Source organism: Astyanax mexicanus, chromosome 8, assembly GCF_023375975.1.
Source record: "Astyanax mexicanus isolate ESR-SI-001 chromosome 8, AstMex3_surface, whole genome shotgun sequence".
Taxonomy (NCBI): Eukaryota; Metazoa; Chordata; class Actinopteri; order Characiformes; family Acestrorhamphidae; genus Astyanax; species Astyanax mexicanus.
Window position 1 is genome coordinate 11,314,794 of NC_064415.1, and position 22,543 is coordinate 11,337,336.

The following is a 22,543-nucleotide window of genomic DNA, read 5'->3' on the forward strand; positions in this document are numbered from 1 at the left end:
TAGAGAGATTTGATTTTAAACCACACTTTATCATCACAATAAAATACACAAGAAAACACATACTCCTACAAACTACACACACAATTCAGAAAGTCCCAAATATGAACAAATATGAATAAATCCAAAGCCTCGTGAGGAACACATAAAACTTCACTCTGCCCCCCAACACTCGATTAAAAGCCAGCAAGAAAAATAGATAGAACTATAGAACAAAAAAGAGATTAAGAAAGAGAAAGACAAGAAAGAACAAGAAAGAGAGAATGAGAAATTGAGAGAAAGAAAGAAAACGAGTGAAAGAATGAGAGAGAAAAAAAGAGAACGAGAAAGAGATAGAACGAGAGAGAACAAGAAAGAGAGAATGAGAAAGAGAAGGAGAGAATGAGAGTAAGAGAGAAAGAGTGAGAGAGAACAACAATGAGAGAGAAAGAGGGAGAGAAAATGAGAGAGAGAGAACAGGAAAAAGAGAATGAGAAAGAGAGAGAATGAGAGAGAGCAAGAAAGAGAGAACGAGGAAGAGAAAGAGAGAGAAAACAAGAAAGAGAGAACAAGAAGAGAATGAGAAAGAGAGAAAGTGCGAGAGAGAGAACGAAAAAGAAAGAGAAGACAGACAGACAGACGGAGAGAGAGAGAGAGACAGAGAGAGAGAGAGAGAACAAGAAAGAGAGAATAAGGAAAAAAGTAATTTATATTAGGTAAAAGCATGGTGAACAGTTTCACTACCTCTCTTTATTCCACTCAGGTCAGTGTTTATAGCAGCCAGCTCCTTGTTCAACACATCCTTCTTCCTCTCAGCATCGTCTAATCGCTGCTTCTGGTTGGTCAGATCCTCTGTGGCCTCTGATACACAAGTATTAAACAGTTACATCAAACAGTGATAACTATAAAATACAAAAAAAAGCAAACGTCAACTGTAATGTGTCTTTAATTACATTAAGATACATTTGTCGGTAACACTTTACTTGGATGGTCAATTTGATGATGCTCAACTGATACCAGCTAACATTTAACTGCATGTCTATTAAATGCAATTTAACTGAAAGGCAAAAGTAAATAATCCTCTATTAAACGTAACCCAAAATCCAACTCTAACCCAAACTCTAATTTTAACATTTTAGCACTGGGTTTAGAGTTAGATTTGTTTAAGTTTAGGATAGGGTTAGATTTTAGGGTTGATTAAGGGTTAAGGTTGGGGTTAGGTGTAGGGTTAGATTTTAGGGTTGATATAGTTAGGGCTGGGTCAAGGGTTAGATTTTAGGGTTGATTAAGGGTTAAGGTTGGGGTTAGGTGTAGGGTTAGATTTTAGGGTTGATTAAGGGTTAAGGTTGGGGTTAGGTGTAGGGTTAGATTTTAGGGTTGATATAGTTAGGGCTGGGTGAAGGGTTAGATTTTAGGGATGATTAAGGGTTAAGGTTAGGGTTAGGTGTAGGGTTAGATTTTAGGGTTGATTAAGGGTTAAGGTTAGGATTAGGTGTAGGGTTAGATTTTAGGGTTGATTAAGGGTTAAGGTTAGGGTTAGGTGTAGGGTTAGATTTTAGGGTTGATTAAGGGTTAAGGTTAGGATTAGGTGTATGGTTAGATTTTAGGGTTGATTAAGGGTTAAGGTTAGTGTTAGGTGTAGGGTTAGATTTTAGGGATGATTAAGGGTTAAGGTTAGTGTTAGGTGTAGGGTTAGATTTTAGGGATGATTAAGGGTTAAGGTTAGGGTTAGGTGTAGGGTTAGATTTTAGGGTTGATTAAGGGTTAAGGTTAGGTGTAGGGTTAGATTTTAGGGTTGATTAAGGGTTAAGGTTAGGATTAGGTGTAGGGTTATATTTTAGGGTTGATTAAGGGTTAAGGTTAGGATTAGGTGTAGGGTTAGATTTTAGGGTTGATTAAGGGTTAAGGTTAGGATTAGGTGTAGGGTTAGATTTTAGGGTTGATTAAGGGTTAAGGTTAGTGTTAGGTGTAGGGTTAGATTTTAGGGATGATTAAGGGTTAAGGTTAGGGTTAGGTGTAGGGTTAGATTTTAGGGTTGATTAAGGGTTAAGGTTAGGATTAGGTGTAGGGTTATATTTTAGGGTTGATTAAGGGTTAAGGTTAGGATTAGGTGTAGGGTTAGATTTTAGGGTTGATTAAGGGTTAAGGTTAGGGTTAGGTGTAGGGTTAGATTTTAGGGTTGATTAAGGGTTAAGGTTAAGGATAAGTTTAGGATTAGGATTATGTTCTATTATGTTCTATTTATGAACTGGTACTAATTAAGTTGCAGTTAATAGACATGCAGTTGAATGTTAGTTGAATGTCAGTTGAGCATCAACTGACCATTTGTCATGTAGAGAGCATGTTGTGTGTGTGTTCTGCTCACGTTTCAGGTCTTTTGCTGCGTTCTTGGCATCTTTGAGGAGCCGGTTGCTCTCATCTTTCAGATCTTTTGCTCTGTTGGTTACATCACCCTGTGTAATGTCCTGCCCAAACAAAACGACACAAAGAGAAAAAAAAATAGACCCAAGTAATGTTAAGTAATGTAAAGATAATACTTTCAGTAGATTAAACTACTTTAATTTAAATTCACTAAATCCAGTTAAAATGCTATATGGCTCATTCAAGAATTGAGTACATTTAGCATCTTCCACATACATTTTTGCTTTTTGAATTAATACAACAATATTATATAAAAACTATATTAACTATAACTCAAATTTACACATTACAAATTTTACATAAAAAAACAATGTTGAAAAAAGTCTGATTTTCATTATTTTGTAACTAGCTATAAAGTCAACTGCATGTCACCCCTAATAAAAATAGTCATTTCTCTGGAGGGAAACCTGTGGAAGGCAGCAATATATTCAAAGTTCTAATCTACATCTACAGCATATTAATCATTAATCAAACTAAACTAAATCAAAACTGAGTATAGCTTTAATTCATTTTTTAATAAATTCTTTTTGAAAGTCTTACATTCAGTGCTTTGTCTGCTGCCTCCTTGGCTCTCCTGGCCGCCTCTTCAGCAGCTTTGACTGCCTCTGTGATGTTCCTGTACGCGTCTATAGCAGAGAGAGCGTTCTGTACATCAGTGCGTCCACTCGAGTTCTTCACCGCCCTGTGGAAAAAAGCATACATCAGTTTCTGTTTTTATACGTTTTTTTATTAAACACTCCTTTCTATCCCTTTGATTTTCACTGTGAATAGAAAAATCTGCACTTCATACTTTTTCTGGTTGTGAGTATCCAAATATATCAAAATCATGGCAAAATTTTGCAGTTTGCAAGAATTGGTATTTTTGCTCTTGGACTCCCCCTACAGCTGTGGAGTGTAACTCACTTTCACTCCACTGCAGTAAATACAAATCACACTTGGAGTGGCAATGACAGACATGTCATTCTTCCAATTACAAGTCAATGTATCATTAAAATTATTTTAAAACTGCTATTTTAAGATACATTAGCTACATAACATTGTCTTAAATCATCTTAATTAGACCTATACATGTGATTTCTAAATCCTACATGAGCCATATATAGCTACAACTTGATTACCCTATTTTTCACACTATTAAGCGCACTTAAAATCCTTTAATTTTACCAAAAATTGTCAGTGCATCTTACAATCCGGTGCACTTTGTGTATGAATTCTCCCAGTCAGGTTGTAAGGAGCAGTAAAGCCACGCCACTGAAGTACAGCGTTATACAGGAGTTTCAGTTTAGTTCTCCAGCACTGAGACTGGAGCAGTATTAGCATTAGCCGCTAACTGCACTAAGCACCCAGACTTAGTGGAACTCTAAGCTTACTGTAAATAAACAGAAGTGCTTTACTCACCCAAAAAATAAAAATAAAAAAACAGTTTTTAGGACAGAAATTTGTGTAAATTAACATGCAGCGCTTGTTTGACTTTAAAAGAAAGTGTTTCTTTTTTATAATTACAGTTTTGTTTACTTAGCTTTGCTCTACTTAACTTAGTTACCCCCCAACCACCACCACCCAGCGGCAAGATCTGCTGAATTAGAAGGAAAACATGTAGACACCCCTGTTCCTTACTATTGCATAATAATGCACCTCATAATCTGGTGCGCCTTATAGTGCGGAAAATACAGTAACTACTTTTTTCATATAGGAACATTTGTGGAAATATATATATATACATATATACTGTGAGCAGATTATTAAGAATCATCAACATAAGATGACAGTGGCCAAAATGGTATGAGTAAAATGTTAAGTCTTACTGCTGAAGGTCGTTGGCCAGTTTGCTCAGCATGGCAGCATGATCCTCTGCTCTCTTCACCAGGCCCTCCTTTGCAGCTGCCTGTGAGATGGTGTTTATCTTGCTGGTGAGATCTGTCTTGGCTCCATCCAGCTGTGCTGCCAGCTGTTCGTATTCCTGTCAGGATAGAAAAATGAGAATTCAGTGACCTGTCCACACAGCTGAAACAGTGAGGTAAATACCACACAGCATGATTTCTCTATAAAGCTGATTGAGTACAAAGTGAGGTTTGGTGTTCTCTGTATAGGTTGTGATGATGAATTGGGTTTGGCCTATCAGATAAAACTTTGCAATCTGCTATGAATATGGTTAAAAGATCCTTGTCAGCTGCATAGATCAAAGTGTTTTGATCCTACTATTTATTTTACTATTTATTTTATGAAGCACACTATTATTCATAGTTTTTCAGTTTGACATTACATGTTCAACAAGTCGGTTTAAGTCATCTGGTTACCTAAGACATGGTTTGTGAAATTGGTCCACAAGGACCACAATTTTCCTGAAATTCTACCTTTTTGCTGTCGCTGAGCATTTTCAGCAGGTCTTCTGTGGCATTCAGCTGCTGCTTGGCTAAAACAATTTCCTTAGAAACGCTGTCCTTCTCCTGCTGCAACTTCTTCATTTTCTCCTAAAAGAGAACAAAACACAAAACAAACAATTAAATAACTATGTTGAATCCAACAATAAAGTTCTTCATTTACTAGTGCATCTCAAAAAATGTAATATCATTAAAAAATTCATATATTATATAGATGTATTACACACAGAGAGATCTATTTTAAGCGTTTATGCATTTTATTGTTAATGATTATGGCTTATAGCTCAAAAATCAGTATCTCAGAAAATATATAATATTGTATAAGACCATTTGGTACTTTTGGCAGTGTGGGCAGTGTGCCAAGTACTGCTGGAAAATGAAATCTGCATCAGATTTTTGGGTTTTCATTGGCTGTAAGCCATAATCATCAACAATAAAAGAAATGAACACTTAAAATAGATCACTCTGTGTGTAATACATCTATATAATATAAGAGTTTCACATTTTAAACTAAATTACTGAAATAAAGTAACTTTTCAATGATATTCTAATTTTTTAAGATGCACTAATACACTATATGTCCAAATGTTTGAGGAAACCCCTACTAAATAATGCATTCAGCTACACCCATAAACATGATACTAATGGCACCATGCCAACACCAGGCATGAGCTAGAGGGGTATAAAGCCGGCCAGCATTGAGCTGTGGAACAGTGGAACTGTGTTCTCTGAAAGATGGCACTCTATCCAACACTTTTGGGATGAGTTGGGAGTTGAGGATCTCACTAATGCTCCTCTAGTTGCTAAACGCAATCAAATTCTAAAAGGAATATTTCTTAAAAATCAAGTAGAAAGCAATTGCTAAATAGTAGAGACCATAACTCTACCAAAAGTAGGATACACTCTTTTGAAACACCCTAAACTGATACAGAAGAAATAAAGAATAAGCGTGTGTCCCGATACTTTTGTGCATATATTGTATGTGAGTGTATATTTGAGAGTTAGAGAAAGACTGCATCACCACATTCTTTCTTACCATCACGTCGCTCAGGGTCTTGTTGTTGAGGCCGTTCTGGTTGTTAGCTCTCTGCACTGTGCTGCTGGCCTCTTTGAGGGCCGCCTCCAGCTCCTTCAGCTTGGCTTCATAGTTATTCAGCTGATCCTTGATCCGTGTGGCGGACTCCAGGTTCTGATTGTACTGTTTGGTGCAGTTGTTCTTGACGTACTCTAGAACTGCAGAGCAAACAGACATGGACATTCTGGATAAGAGATACTGATGACTTTCACTACTTCATTACATTTATACACGCCCAGGGACTCTTATTGGTGTATCACAGTATAGTCACCCAGACGGGGAATTGAACCCCAGTCTCCAACATAATCTGGTAGCTTACAAGCAGGTGGTGGTGTTATCCACTGTGCCACATCAACCACTAATAAACATTTTGGAAGTTTTTAAAGATTAAATGAATTATAATTCTTAATTTTGGGTGATCTCAGGTAAAAACCTGAGGAAAAAACCTGAGGTAAAAACCTACGTTTCTGTGCCTCGTCCAGCTCCTTCACAGCTGCATCGTTCTGGGGTTTAAGGTTTCTCCCCTGCATCTCCTTCACCAGGCGCTCAGCCTCCGCCAGCAGTTTATTCACATCCCCCGAGGGCTGAGACCCATTCGGCCAGTCAGTGTTCTGCATCAGCTTCAACAGCTCTGAAACACAATGGAGAGAGACACCATCCATATACTGCCATTCAATTCTACAGGTCCCATTTGTTTTATTATGTCAAAAAAAATTTCAATAAAACGTAGCTAATTTTTGTAGCAAATATAATGCATGTCAATTTTGTCTATAATTTATTTCTTAAAATGTCTTATGGCCTGGAATAAGCTATTCATGAATATTTAAGTTTTGCTTTCAAAATAATTTTCTCAGTGCTAATGAATGTGTTATGAAGCTCCTATTTAGGTACCCTTAATAAAAAGTGTTATCGCATATTTTAACAATTTATAAAAACTCACAGTTTGAGAATACATTTAAACATCAATTAACATTAGAAAAGTTCTAATCATAAAAATGTCTTCCAATTTATTTAAATTTTTTTGGCCAATTGCCCCACCCATTCAGCTGCTAGTCCGCTGTATTTCCCCCTAACAGGTGATGCCACAATACCAGGAAGGTGAAGACTAGCACATGCCTCCTTCGACACATGTGAAGTCATCCACCACCTCTTTTCTGATACATCAGCTCACAGATGCCTTGTGCTGATCAACATCACCCTAGGAGTGATGAGGGGAAAAAGCTCCATCTACCCACCCAGAGAGAGCACTTCCAATCGTGCTCTCTCAGGGCTCTGGCAGCTGATGGCAAGCTGCATGACTGGGATTCGAATTAGCAATCTCCCGATCATAGTGGCAGAGTTTCAGACCGCTGGACCACTCATAGCCCTTTCTAATCATAATAAATGTATAATAAATGCAGTGACCAGTGATTTGAAGTCAGAAAATGAAGCTGATTTGAGGATGATTTGTGTACCATTGATTTTTGCCAGTAGATCCAGGGTCTGGCTGTACAGAGCTTTAGCTTTTTCATGGGTCTTCTCGATATTCTCAGCAGCAGCCTGGGCATCTTTGGATCTGTTCTCAGCCTAAACACCATTCACACAAACACACACACCCAAATAACGTGTATGTTAATGATCAGAACATTTAATTTCATTAATTTCAGGAGTTTCGCTGTGCTGGGTTTGAGTGGACCCTCCTGGGTTATAAACTACCTTGTCGTTCAGCAGTTTAATGTTGCCGGTCAGCACGAGTGCGTCTCGTTCTAGCTCAGTCACTTTAGGGCTCAGTCTGTCCACCGCTGCACCGTAATCCGTCACCACATTCTGAGAGAGGAGAAAAAACAAGCAAACAAAACACATAAAAATCAGAAACTTGATTTAGATACATAATTGGAAGCAATGGTTCCAGGCCTCAGTTTATAGGAACAATTCACTCAGTTTTCCAACATGAAAATAAATCTTTCATAATCAGAGGTCCCAGTTTATAATAAGTGTGTGTAATCTGTGTAATTTCACATTAACAATCCGCATAACAATGTTATGTAAACTACTGGTAAGGTATTTATTATTACTGATTAATTACAGTTGTGAAGTTTATTTTATAACACATTTATCAGCATCAATTTTGACCTACGTTTAATGGGACATAGTGTGTGAAATTTCACATAGTAATAGTGTGTGTAGAAGTGTATATATATATATATATATATATATATATATATATATATATATATATATATATATATATATCATTGAAAAGTTACTTTATTTTAGTAGTTCTGTTCAAAATAAGAAACTCATATTATATAGATATATTACACACAGAGTGATCTATTATAAGTGTTATTTTATATATTGTTGATGATTATGGCTTACAGCTAATGAAAACCCATAAATCAGTATTTCAGAAAATTAGAATATTACATTATAAGACCAATTTGTGCTTTTGGCAGTGTGGGCAGTGTGCCAACTCCTGCTGGAAAATGAAATCTGCATCTTCATAAAAGTTGTCAGCAGACGGTGGTGTTGGTCCACTGTGTTATATCAAGTCCATAGCTTGTTAGACTAAATATTTAGTAGCCATGTCTGTAATCAAGGGTCAATTAACTAGAGAAACCTATTTAAAACATAAACTTAATTATAAAAGAAGTGAACAGAATGAATAGATGCTCACTTGTTTCTGTTTCTTGTGAGTTTTGGAGTTTTTTTTTTGGAGATAAGACATAAGCAAAAAAAAAAATGGTTGAAAAATATTTATGCCAGTATTTAAATCATGGTTTCCTATAATTGTTTATACCAGCAGCTTCAGGCTATTATCTCATTAAACCTGAGATTCCAGGCGCCTCCAAAACTTCAAAATGTGCCACTAATGAGTCTGCTGTCAGCTTTCTCAAGCACTTCATTCCACACTGCATCATCAGAACCTGTTATAAAGCGTAACCATGTGGTGAAATACTGTACCTTAGTGTCAGCAATGGCCTCCTCCAGCTTCTTCAGACGAATGTAAGCAGAGGAGCTGGAATTCATATTATCCAGATCAGCCTTTATCTGAAGCAGTTCCTCCTCCAGACGATCCAGATCGTTTAGTAAGGTCTGAGCACAGTTGTCGCACTCTGAGAAAATGCAGGAATAAGGATTTTACTGACTGGCAGCGTTGAGTTCTCTTCGTTTATGAAATATTAATAAAGCTAAATGACTAAAAAGCTAAAGCTTAAATTTACATACCTTGACATCCCACTTCCGGGTCGATGTCTTTGGGCACCTGGCCATTATTGCATGCTGAAGGAGGAGAATTTCAGTTAGTGAAGAATGAATAATCCATTTTACAATTGATTCAAACAGTCTGCACACAGGTCTTAATCTGGGTTTGTTTGGGGGAGGAGTTAATTTTACACTGAAGAATTTAAATTATGTATAGATTACAGTTCTTGGAAACATAGAGTAAGAATACACTCAGGTGTCAGAAAACAACACTTTCTGGAGTCACAGAATTTTATTATGTAGGAACACCTGCAAATATAGAGCTTTCTCACATGAGAAACATTTTTATCCATTTAAGTATCAAGTCAAAGCAGTCATTTGGCAAAATGAACCAATCACACAACACTACACTCAATGGGTTTTGGTCACTATACAGTACCAGTCAAACGTTTGGACACACCTTAAATTCCGTGGCTTTTCATTATCAGTCATTTTTAACAGCTGTGCTGAACTAGTCTTAGGTAAATTACTTGAATTTCCTGCTTCTTAATATGTTTGAGAGCATCAGTTGAAGATGCAGAGTTGGTAATGTTCTCATCCATATTATGGCAAGAAATCTTCAACTAAATCAAGAAATTAAGGTAATTCAATCCAAAACATTTCAAGTGTTTTCAAGTGCAGTTGCAAAGACTATCAAAGTCAAGACGAAACTGGCTCTCATCAGGAGTGCTCCAGGAAAGAGAAAGAGCAAGAGTTTCCTCTTATATATATTTTTTTTATATATAAAAAAAACATAAGGAATCATGTAGTAACTTAAAAGTGTTAAACATACCAAAAAATAAATAAATAAATAAATAAATATATATATAAGTGGCGATTGCTCTAAGACTGCAAGGGAAGCTCAGCTTCCCCTAAAATGTAAAAAAAAATAAGTGATTAAATATATACTGTTGTGTGTACATATCACTGATTAAATATGCGCTACAACGCGCTGAACTTAGTTCAGAATCAGCTTCTTATCACTGGTAACGCCGCGGCTTTCCTCTCACTCATTCTCGCAGTGCTGCTTTAAACAGTGCGGACGCTGAGCGTCCACAAACTTCAATAACGGAGCAAAGCGCGCGGCCAAACGAGACGAGTCATTGGATAAATGCTGGGCTTTGTCCCGCCCATCGGACGCTCAGCGTCTCTGGGGGTCTATGGGGCAGTGGGCTGTCCTCGGCCGGCCCGGACGCTCAGCTTCTGCGTGATGATTGGATGATCTGTCTGAGGCGGAGTCCCTTTTTGATTGACAGCGAAATGAGCGAATCAGCGATCTTTTAGTGTAAAACACGGACACACTTCACACTAGCCTCGCGCCAGTGCAAGCTGCACATAATGTCAGACAGTTTTAATGTTGTGGACCAGATTTTGGAGAAGCCATTTGATAGTCTTCCTTACGAAGAAAAACTTAGAGTTAAACAGCAGGGCAGATCAACTGCTCAGATTAATTTGGTGTAAAAGGTGGGTAAAGTAACAGGTATTTTCAGCTGTTCTGGTATGATAAAGTGAGCGGGCTGACTGGAAGTGCTGTAACAAATAAAATGTACTGATGGCCATTCCTCTTGATGAAACGATCTCAGGACATAAATGAACAGGGGCAAGTAGTAGCTAAGTATTGTGTTATCATTAAAAATAATTTAAATAATTTAAATTAATAAAGGGATTACTCAAGGAAATTTAAACTGTCCAAAAAGGAACTAAATTTACCTGCATTTTTACTTTACCAATTTTAAAGATTTTGCGTGATGTTTTTTTTACTGATCATTTTATGTTTATTCATGTCATAGCGTCTTTTTATGTAATTGTTCAATGTAAAGAATGGGTACCTTTTTGTTGTGTAGTGAAAACATCTCAGGGAGAGTAGAATTTATGTATAAATAAAACTACATATTTTAAGATGTAGGCCGAAATTGAGCTTCCCCTCCTTGAAAGACCAGCATCTGCAACTGATATATATATATATATATATTTTTTTTTTGTTAACACTTTTAATATACTACATGATTCCTTATGTGTTGCTTTATAGTCTTCCTAGATTTCAAAATTCATTTACAATGTAGGAAAAAAACAAACATGGAATGTAAAGGTGTGTCCAAATTTTTGACGGTCACTAACTAACTAAACTACACTAACTGTTTTATTTTGTGCCAACATGATGTCAGCTTGTGATGTCTGACAATTCTTTCTTCTTAGTATCACAGCTGTGATCATTAAATTAAATTCAGTCCTGATATCATACTAAATTTTTACTTTGGTCACCCAGTGTCACAACCAATATTAGCATATAGAGGCAGAAACAGAAGCTACTAAATAATACAGATATAAGTCAGTGGTTTATTAAGAACTCAACTTAAACTCGCATAGAAAATGTTAATCATGAAACAGGTTCATTAAATAAATAAATAAATAAATCTCACAAATTAAGTTCAAAATAGCTTTATATTCCTGAAGTTTTCTTATGCTATCAATGTTTTATCCAAGGGAATCCACTGAAATCGACTTTCAGGCTAAAAATAACAAAATCAGTTCATCCTGTGTAATAAACTAATGGGCCATAATTTAAGATGAAAGAATCACAGTTTTAAACACACAATAATCTACAGTACCTCCAGTCTTTGGTGAACAGGAGTTTCCATTGCAGTTGCACGGACGACATCTACCCCCAAACACCTCGGGGTCACCATAGTAACCAGGAGCACACCTGAGGGTAAAAAAAAAAAATGCTAATTCCAACCAATCATATCACTCTGCTGAATCAACAATAGCAGCATAGTATCTATTATTCTAATATAGATAATAGATAAAAATATAAAAAGCACTGCGTGTACAGTTGTAAAGGTTTAAATGTAAAGATCTTTCATGTTCACAAATCTCTTATTGGATTCTGATTGAAAGTTACTGTAAGTAAATCTCACCTTTCACATCGTTCTCCAGTGTAGCCAGCTTTACACTGACACTGGAATCTTCCAGACAGCAGCTCAGTGCAGCCAACAGCGAAACTGAAGCATGGAGAATAAACCGTGAGTGCATCATACTGACAGAACAACAGCTCAACATGCAGAAAGGTAAGCATTAAGGTATGAGCGGGGCTTGTTCACCACACCCTGGTGGCTCTGACTCACTTGTTGCTTGTCTGAGGAAGTGGACACGGGCAAATCTTACAAGTCCTCAGAGCAGCACTGCCGTAATACCCCTCCTTACAGCGCTCACAGTGGTCTCCAGCAGTGTTGTACTGGCAATTCTGTTGGATAAACAGCAGCATTAATTACCACTGATGAGATTTAAATGGAAGATTCTGCATTTTTGTCACCCAAAAAGGACTTTGAGCTAGATGTTATTCTAATTTCCCAATGATTTTTTACTAATTACTAGTAATTTGTCATTGCATGTAGAGCTACTAGTCAGAACCTATGATTTTGCATGGTTTCCTTTTCCTTTTGAGATCAATGGAGCAGAAACCATAATAAAAACAGAAATTTACACAATTTCATGTGTAAACTAAACATTTAATGTGAAATTACTGTTCACGTGGACTATTTCGGTTACTGAGATAAATGCTAGAATTTAAAATATTCTTTAAAAATATATATTTCAAATTTTCTCCGATTTTCTCCGACCCGGAGGAAAGTGTTCTCTCGGACTCCGGCTGCTGATGTCAAGCAGCATGACCCAAGATTTAAATAGGTAATCCTTGGACCAATGAATTTTTACTAATTACTAGTAATTTGTCATTGCATGTAGAGTTTCTAGTCAGAACCTATGATTTTGCATGGTTTCCTTTTCCTTTTGAGATCAATGGAGCAGAAACAGTAACAGAAACAGAAATTTACACAATTTCATGTGTAAACTAAACATTTAATGTGGAATTACTGTCCAGGTGAACTATTTTGATTACTGAGATAAATGCTAGAGTTTAAAATATTATTTCAAATTTTCTCCAATTTTCTCCGACTCGGAGGAAAGTGTTCACTCGGACTCCGGCTGCTGATGTTAAGCAGCATGACCCAAGATTCAAACAGGTAATCCTTGGACCAATTAATTTTTACTTATTACTAGTAATTTGTCATTGCATGTAGAGTTTCTAGTCAGAAACTATGATTTTGCATGGTTTCCTTTTCTAACAGTAACAGAAACAGAAATTTACACAATTTCACGTGTAAACTAAACATTTAATTTGGAATTATTAATTACTTTCCAAGTGAACTATTTTGTTACTGAGATAAATGCTAGAGTTTAAAATATTCTTTAAAAAAATGATTTCAAACAAGCAGCATGACCCAAGATTCAAACAGGTAATTCTTGGATCATCATCATCCAACTGGAGCCCCAGAGTTCATTTAGAGTACATTTAGAGCTGGGTGCCCTACAACGCTAAACAGTATTCATCTCAGTTAACACATGATTTCAAACACTTGCTAAAGCAAAAGTCTACTTTGCAGAGTGGAAAGTAGCACAACACCTTCAAACATGGCTTTTTATGTGCTGTAGTGTTGGTAAGTAAAAAAAGTTAGGTAGCCACAACCAGAAAAGCCAAAATATATGTGATACAAGTTTATGTGCTAGGCTAAAAGCTAACGCAAAAGTGCTAAAAGTATCTGCTCGCTTGCATTGCATTTGGTGATGTAAGGCTTGGATGGAGCTGCTCGGACATGGAAACCCATTCCATATAGCTCTCTATACTCTACTGTTCTTGAGCTAATCTGAAGCACTTGTAAGCAATTACAAACAAAGCTACGCTATGCTATAGCATGCTATGCTATGTGGCTTTTGTGTGACATATATATTTCAGCCACTCAGAACAGAAGCCACCATTAAAGGGAAATTTGTTAATTTCATTTTAAGGCACAAAAAAATAAATAAATTGTAAATAGGTTTGTAAAGCTGTATCTGGGCATTTTTGACCACATTTAACATTTAATTATTTAAACTTCAAACAATAACTTAAAGGTATGCATAAAGGTGCATGTGTTAAGTATATGTTTTATAGGTTTATACTGTATGTTCGGGGTATTTATGATTCCATGTCCTGACATTGCATCAAAATGAGCTTGTGTAAGAGTGTGTGTCTACACCTGTAATCTCCTACCCTTCTTACCTGAACTGTTCTTATGTATTAGGACAGACCAGACCCAAAATTACAGTGAAATGCTGGGAACACAAAGTACACTCACCCAAAACCACAATAACCCAAATGATCTGTGGATCTGGGTGTGACAGCATGTACGTTTCTGAAGGGAATAATTATAATACTGTCTTTATGAACTATTAAGTAGCTTCAGCTTCGTAGGCAAACCTGCTCCCATAATTCTGTGGTCAGTGTGGTCAAAAAAAAGTGCTTTGCATGTTACTGAAATGGTGGGGTTACCCATAATTGATGTAGGTGTAGCTTCTCACACTCGCACAGGCCTAAACTGGCGAGACACCGACGAAAGAACTGTGGTATAATAATGAATGAGTGTACAGTTAAGAGCTTGCGTATTAAATTCTTACCAGACATCTCCCAGTACTCTCCTCACAGTCATCCGACAGTCCGTTACACACACAGGGCACACAGCGGCTACTGCGGTCTCTGTAGAACCCACGAGAACATCTCTGTATAAAAGAGAGAGACAGAGAGAAAGAAGAATTAATGCATATTTTACATAAAACGGGTGCTTTAAATGTCATGTTTCTTTATAATATGGAATTAGTGTAAAACATTTTACGCTATTGTTAAAAAAAAAACATTTAAAAATTAACATTTTATCCCAAATGCTGCCATTTGTTCATTCACCCAAAATATGTGATACAAGGTCATATACTGGTGCATCTGAAAAATTAGAAAATTAAAATATAGCCAGCCAACCAGACAACCAGTCAAACAGCCAGCTAGCCAACCAACAATACAGTGTATGTGCATATTCCTTAAATAATATTTATCGCTCTTAAACTGTGTTTTGCTCTTGCAATTTTATTTTTAGAAAAGCATAATGTTGCTATTAACCAGCCAACCAACCAGCCAACCCACAGGCAAACCGACCAGCCAATCAACCAACCAGCCAGCCAGCCAACTTACTAGCCTGCCAACTAACTAGCCAGTCAACCAACCAGCCAGTCAACCAACTAGCCAGCCAACCAGCCAGCCAGTCAGTCAACCAGCCAGCCAAAAAGCCAACCAGCCAGCCAGTCAACCAGCCAGCCAAACAGCCAGCCAGGAAACCAACAAGTGTACATGCATAACCCTTAAATAATATTTATCGCTCTGTGTTTTGCTCTTTTAATGTTATTTTTAGAAAAGCACAATGTTGCTATTAACCAGCCAGCCTGCCAACTAGCCAGCCAGCCAGGCAACCAGCCATCCAGCCAATCAACCAACCAGCCAGTCAACTAGCCAGCCAACCAGCCAGCCAAATGGCCAGCTAACCAGCCAGTCAACTAGCCAGCCAAACAGCCAGCCAGCCAACCAACCAGTAATTCCTCATAACCCATGAGCATGATCACAACACTCTCAAAGACAAGCAAGCATCATATGTAGTAATCCAATATTGAAATAAAAACTTCAGAGACAATCATGCCACTAGACCATAACACAAACTAAAATAATCAGTTTTAAAATAGTTTAGTTTTAAACAAGATTTCATCTAGTTTTCAACTACAAGAAAACTTCCAACACTGCCTCAATCAACACAATTCAGCCCAAAACTTCCACATCTTTACCTGCATTAAATCTTCTATCTCAGACTTTACCTGTGTCACCAGTCCAGCATTATCATTATCATCACTCAGAGACGGAAACTGAACCCTCTGTGTATCCATATCACTCAGCGATGGAATCTGTATCCTCTGAGATTCCCGGTCTGATACAGAGGGGAACTGAACCCTCTGTGTTCCGGGATACTGGTCTCTCCATGGGTGGCGTGGGGTCCTGTGAAAGGGTCGGGGTCCGGCCACACACAGCCCCAGAAGCTGCAAAATCATCAGGAGCCGGAGCGCTCCACTGCTGAGGGCCCTAATCCGTAAACACCTCGCCGACATCCCACTGCTGCAGTGTGTGAACTGAGAATGTGTGTGTTTGAAAGCAGCTCGCTATATAAGAAGAGACGGGAGGAGGACACACCCTGAACACGTGTGTATACCTGAGTCAGCTAGCAGAGCGGAGGAAATACACTCACACACACACTCACCTCACTCACACACACACACACACACTCTTCGTGAGTTATGACAGGGCAGTAGCTATAGGGCATGAATGTTAAAACTAGGGGTGTGCCATATTTTACCGTACACAATAACATCTTTAAAACAGAAAAAAACAGTAAAACAGTAAAAAAAAAAAAATCCATATTGTGATAATTATTGATAATGACAAGAATATTAAAACAGTCTATTTTATATATTTTTTTGTTCTTACTATATTCTGTATTTACTTTTGTAAATTGTATGTTTCAAGTCAATAATCATGCATCACATAGACTTTATTTTTGTGGTACATTTTTATTATAAAACATAATTATAGAGTTAGTTTGCACTGAATGTATAAAACTGTTATATTAATACTAAATCCATTTTTATTATTTATTTTCTTAGTAATAAATTTAGTGTTTTCTTGATCACGAAGTGCTACAGCTTTTTCTGGGTTTATAGAGTTTTTTTATATATTACAATGGCACACAAAGCTGAACAACAAAGGCAAAATGAATATCCCAATATATAGGAAAAAATTAAGAGAGCACTTCAGTTTCTGAATCAGTTTCTCTGATTTTGCCATTTATAGGTAAATGTTTGAGTAAAATGAACATTGCTGTTTGTATTCTATGAACTACAGACAACATTTCGCCCAAATTCCAAATAAAAATATTGTCATTAAGAGCATTTATTTGCAGAAAATAAGAAATGGCTAAAATAACAAAAAAGACGCAGAGCTTTCAGACCTCAAATAATGCAAAAAAAAGTTTTAAGAGATTTATTTGGTGGAATAACCCTGGTTTTAATCACAGTTTTCAAGCATTTTGACATGTTCTCCTCCACCGGTCTTACACACTGCTTTTGGACAACTTTATGCCACTGCTGGTGCAAAAATGCATTCCAATTAGAGGCCGACCGATCGATCGGCCAGCCGATTTAATCGGCCGATTTTTGTTATTTTTTTATCAATCGGCATCGGCCGATTTTCTTATTTGGCCGCGCCGATTTTAATCCGGCACATCTGCGGGCAGCTACTTGGAACGCAGCGCAAGGTTTCAAGAGTGAGCAAGACTTTCAACGGGTAAGGCATCCATTTTTACAATCCAGTGTCCCAAAGTCTATATTTTCTCTCATGATTAGTAATCTGTGATGTTGCTTCATTTACTGAAAAAGAATAGAATTTCAACTGCATCGGTGTTGTAGCATTTCTCTCCAAACGAAACTATGCTTAGCGTTGATGGCAGGAGTGCATTTGGAATGCGCCCTGACTATGCAAGGCAAGCCCTATCTATAAGCTCTAGTATAAAATAACTGACGTCTCTTCTTCAGAAACGAAAATCTAAGTAAATAAAATCAAATTAACACTTGATATTTTCAGTATTTAAATTATTTTTAGACGAAATGAAAAAGGGCAGGACTAAAACTGTTTAAGGATATTCGCAGCATCAGCTGCGCTGAAATAATAATTACTGGTTAGTCAGGATTATTAGAGGACTGTACTTCTCCTTATATATAAACAGTGTTGGGCACGTTACTTTGAAAAAGTAATTAGTTATAGTTACTCGTTACTTCTCCAAAAAAGTAACTGAGTTACTAACGGAGTTACTCCACTATAAAAGTAATTAGTTACCAGTAAAAGTAACTATCGCGTTACTTTTTATTATTCGCCCGTCAAAAAAAAGGAAATCAATTATGCATTTACTATTATTATTAGAAAAATAACAAAAAATAACAAACGAAAATAAACCCAAAATGTTGACAAAAATATAATCTAACGAATTTCAAAAAATAAAACGAAATTCTCCACACAACCAAAGAAAATTACTAAAACTTGTAATACTGAAAAAAGCGGAAAAACGCGTCTGGGGATGAAATTTAACAAACCAAGCCACACTCAAAAGAAATATGTATATATAAAACAAAATAATGGACAAAAACAACAATTTAATGCCCGTTAAAATGGTATTAATATAACAGCTTCACCAAAAGAGAATAGAGCTTAGATCCTGCCCAAAAAATCCGACCCAGCCGGAGCCCGTGCACATTCTGCCCAAGCCCGAACCATAAACTGTCATTATGAGCCTGACCCGATCCGCCCCATAAACTGTCTGTTTTCGGGCTGATTGAATGAGCGAAATATAATCAGAATTATGTTAATTAACACTGTAACATAGAAGCATAGAACTATTATTTAATTTAAATGATTTTTAAGAACAGCTACACACAGTGCTGCAAGTCAAACGCGGAGGCGTTCACGTGCGCCCAGAGCTACGTGATTACAGTTTTCATTTTTATTATAGTTTAATTTTATTTTGTTTTTATTTTTTCTGTTCATTTTAGGGTGGGCTTGCTAGCGCGAGCGCTTTACACAAGAACTAACGGACCACGAGGTGCCGCGCGCTCGGCACAACAACTCCCGCTGTACAACTCCGCTGTACAACAGCGCTTATAAATAAATTAAACACAAAAATGAGGGTATTCTATCAGTAATTTCAGTTCGTTTTAGTTCGTTTTATAAACACAAAATACAGTTCGAGATAGTTATGTTTTTCCTTTTAATTACCGTTTTTATTAGATTCAGTTAACACAAATGTTTTTCACTTTCAATTTTCGCTATTTCGTTCGCTTTAGTGAACAATAATAATTGGTTACTTAGCAACATTGTGATTATCACACCAGAGCTTTATATAAAATAAAAATAGGAGCCTGATTTCGGGTCGGTCCTCAGGTCAGGTGGGATTCGGGCAGAGAATCTAAGCTCTAAAATAGAAAGCAGCAGCACCACAAAAACCGGAGCAGCTAAAAAGAGCTTAACGTCCTTAATTCGGAACTTGGGTTGTCCACGGCAATCACTGAATTGATTAGAGCACGCAAATCGTCACAATTGTGCCTCACTTCACCACGCCAAACCACAGGCACAGCGGCCAGAAGCTCAAGTTCACCGGACAGAGGAGGGGTTAACCAGGGCAAAGCGAAATAAAAAAAAAAAGTTCATAGAGGCTAAAGTAACGTGCAGTAACGGGGTGTCGGAAATGGTAACGGCGTTATAGTTACAGTCATAGTAATTAGTTAGATTACTCGTTACTGAAAAAAGTAACGGCGTTAGTAACGCCGTTAGTTTTAACGCCGTTACTCCCAACACTGTATATAAATAAGCTTTATTGTAAACGAATTAATAAAACAAATAGTTTCTAAAATAATGGAGTTAAAATAAAACATCTCTTTTTCCTTCACTACAAACAGACATTAAATCATGCCGCCTCCTGCTGTAAAACTCACCCGTTTAAAGCGGTTTGCGCTGTTAGATATTAAATGAAACGATGAGCAGAATTTTCTGTTTTGTCGGGTTCTACTTTAGAACCCCCTCCAGACTTTTCTGATAAAAGCTCATTTTATCCTGAACCTATAAAGTCCGCGCTCTTCAGCTTTCTCAACTCATTTTCCGCTCACGCACCGAACCTCCAGTACAGCTGATGAGACGCGTTTCTCTGGCAAAGGAGCTCATTTGAAGAAGAAAAAAAAAAACAGATAAAGCTATATTTAAATTACAGCACCTGTCTGTTTTTGCATTATTTATAATTTTATTCTTAATTTAAACGTCACCCATTTTTGTAAAATAATAGCTGCAGCCCTAATGTGAACATTTTATAACATTGTCCTCCCATGTCCATTCGTTTTTAACTGCATGGAGTTGAAGAAGAAATGAGCTTTGCCGTTTTGGAGTAACTATCTAAAGTTGTCACATTATGGAAGTCTTCTTGCACTCTGTTAAACATATTAAAATGAATAATTAATAGACTAACAGACTGCAACAAGTCATACATTTGTTAATTAGTAGGCCCCTACAGTAAATTTTATATAATAGCCAACATAATATTTCTACTATAAACATGAATATATAGTGTATATAGAACATATGTTATATAATGAATAAAATAAAATGTTATGGATAATACAATCTAAATAAAATTAATATTTTTTTTATTAACATATAGTGATATAGTAACATTAAAGTCACTATAAAATGCTAACCTTATTTTCAATAAATTGTGTGAAGTTTACAACTGTTGTGCCTCCTCTTACTAGTATGATTTTAAGCATGCCAAATAAGTATAATACGATAGCATATCGGCCCTAAAAATCGGCAGGTCACATCGGCCATCGGCTGACTCTGACCACTAATGATCGGTATCGGCATCGGCCTTAGAAAAACCCATATCGGTCGGTCTCTAATTCCAATAGACTGTTGTAGCCTATTGTGCTCTGCCAGGTTAGCTGTGATGCTAACAGTCGGCCTTGGCAGACTTGGAGCGGTTAGCCATGCTGCTAACAGCCGGACTCAAGAGTGGTGCAACAATTAGCCATGATGCAGCTGAATAGCTGAAATTGGCAGGCTTGAGGTAGGTTCGCTGTTTTTCTAAGCTGGATTTCTCACTAATAGTTAAGGACAGGTTGATGGTACTGTTTAAGTCGATAATAGAAGTCTAGCTGTGTGTAATGATATGTACTATATGTCTACATTAGGTATGACCTCAAAAAATATCACTGAATTAAACAAATGATAATTTTATCAGATTTGTAACAAAAGTCAATGATCCAGAATTTAATGATACAAATAATGCACTCCAAATATCTCTATATATCCAGGATTAAAGTACAATAAATTTTACTGCTCAGATATAATCTGTCTCTAGTAGATAAATAATGGGATATGAGAACAGTGTGAATTTTTCTTTTGCTAAAAACAGCAGTGGGTGATATGATTTGAGAGTTCAGGGTATAATATTGTTTGACAATATTCAAAAATGTTGGCAATATTATTGCGTACAATACGAAATGGCACACCTCAGTCTACATTACTGTGGTTTACAGTTATTAAGCTCAAAATGGCAGGCCTTGGGCAGATTCTGAGCGGTTTTAAAATATATATACATAAAAAATAAGTTTAAAATTCATATTATTTTTGATATTTTAACATTAAATATATAAATAATGAATCACAATGCTCATCATTATTGCCCTGCTCTATTCACAGAGTGTACAAATATCTAGATTTACAGTTTAGCCCTAATAATTATGTGTGGAGCAGGTATTCTAGGCATGCTTATCATTAAGTATTCAGTCAGTGTTTAATGTTCTGTATTCCGTCCAGCAGATAAGCCTGCCAGTGTACAAACCACCATCCGACTCAGACAGTGAGTATATTAACACTCACTCTAAACTCAGACAATCCAAACACACAAACACAGGGATTCCTGAGGGTGCGGCTGCCACTCCTCACACGCACACGACGGTGTGTACGAACTGTCTGACTGTCCTCCTGCACTGCTGCACAGCTACCGCACCCTTCCCAAAGGTGTCCCGGCACGCCCTGCGAGTGAGTGAGTGAGTGAGTGTGTCAGAAAGTGTATGCATTTATTCAACCCCTCCGGCTACAGACTTCACACTTCCTCCCAGCTCTCCTTTTCTGGAGAGAAATCCTCACACACTGGGGCATGTTCAGATACGCTACCCAGCAGCTATAGCAACGGTACCACGTAAACACCAGAAACACATCACTGAACCAAACATTACCGGTCAAAACAAGAGCGGCCCTGACCCACGCTGCTGGAACATATTCAATTATTACACAGTTATCAGGGATTAGGATTAAAGGAAAAGCTAAGATAAACTATTATATAACAACTGCATCTTATTCAGAACACTGCTGCCACTGTGCTGCTAACCAGGACAAAGAGACAGGAATTAGGCCTGTCACAATAACTGCAATATCAATTTATTGTACAATTAATGAACATGATCGCAATTTTTTTTTGATAATCGTGATATCATCTATTGTGTTTATTTGTATGTTTGTTCACATATATAACACAGAGAACTGTATTTTAGCCAGTCATGCTTTAAAATCTGACTCCATAAAAAACAGTGTGGAAGTATATAATTCCGAAACTAATTGTAATAAATGATTCATTCAAATGTTATTGTCTTTAAAAAGTGTATAATTGATTTTTTATGTTATCCTGTTATCATTATGTCAGTGGCATTTAAAGCCCCACTAGGTAGGATTTCCTTGATTTTTTAAAGAAAGACTTTTTAAAGAAGTAAAGACTTTTTAAGTAAAATTACAGCTTGAAACTCACTGCAGCGCTGCATTAAGGTGTAATAGGAGGAATAGCGGTGCTCTCGTGTCTGTGCCGGAGCTCCTCTGAGCTCAAACCAGACTCTGTAAGTTTTCTGAGGCGGCCGCAACCAACGCTCGCAAGAACTGCGACCTGCTTTCCGACCTTTAGTTCTAACAGTT

General features: G+C 37.0%; 1 protein-coding gene across 26 annotated transcripts in view; it reads right to left on the minus strand.

Annotated features, from left to right (window-relative positions):
* The window catches only part of LOC103029844 (laminin subunit alpha-3), a 168,630-nt gene that overhangs the window by 27,380 nt on the left and 118,707 nt on the right, over positions 1 to 22,543 (minus strand). For all 26 annotated transcript variants that reach the window (XM_049483164.1, XM_049483161.1, XM_049483187.1 and 23 more), the window contains 15 exons: positions 14,569 to 14,670; positions 12,201 to 12,319; positions 11,994 to 12,077; positions 11,685 to 11,779; positions 9,061 to 9,114; positions 8,797 to 8,948; positions 7,549 to 7,659; positions 7,308 to 7,419; positions 6,317 to 6,484; positions 5,815 to 6,011; positions 4,752 to 4,868; positions 4,203 to 4,357; positions 2,938 to 3,079; positions 2,342 to 2,441; positions 721 to 837 (listed from right to left, as the gene is read on the minus strand). In XM_049483164.1, coding sequence (XP_049339121.1) covers positions 721 to 837; positions 2,342 to 2,441; positions 2,938 to 3,079; positions 4,203 to 4,357; positions 4,752 to 4,868; positions 5,815 to 6,011; positions 6,317 to 6,484; positions 7,308 to 7,419; positions 7,549 to 7,659; positions 8,797 to 8,948; positions 9,061 to 9,114; positions 11,685 to 11,779; positions 11,994 to 12,077; positions 12,201 to 12,319; positions 14,569 to 14,670 — 1,825 coding nt within the window. The remainder of the gene's footprint in view (positions 1 to 720; positions 838 to 2,341; positions 2,442 to 2,937; positions 3,080 to 4,202; positions 4,358 to 4,751; positions 4,869 to 5,814; positions 6,012 to 6,316; positions 6,485 to 7,307; positions 7,420 to 7,548; positions 7,660 to 8,796; positions 8,949 to 9,060; positions 9,115 to 11,684; positions 11,780 to 11,993; positions 12,078 to 12,200; positions 12,320 to 14,568; positions 14,671 to 22,543) is intronic.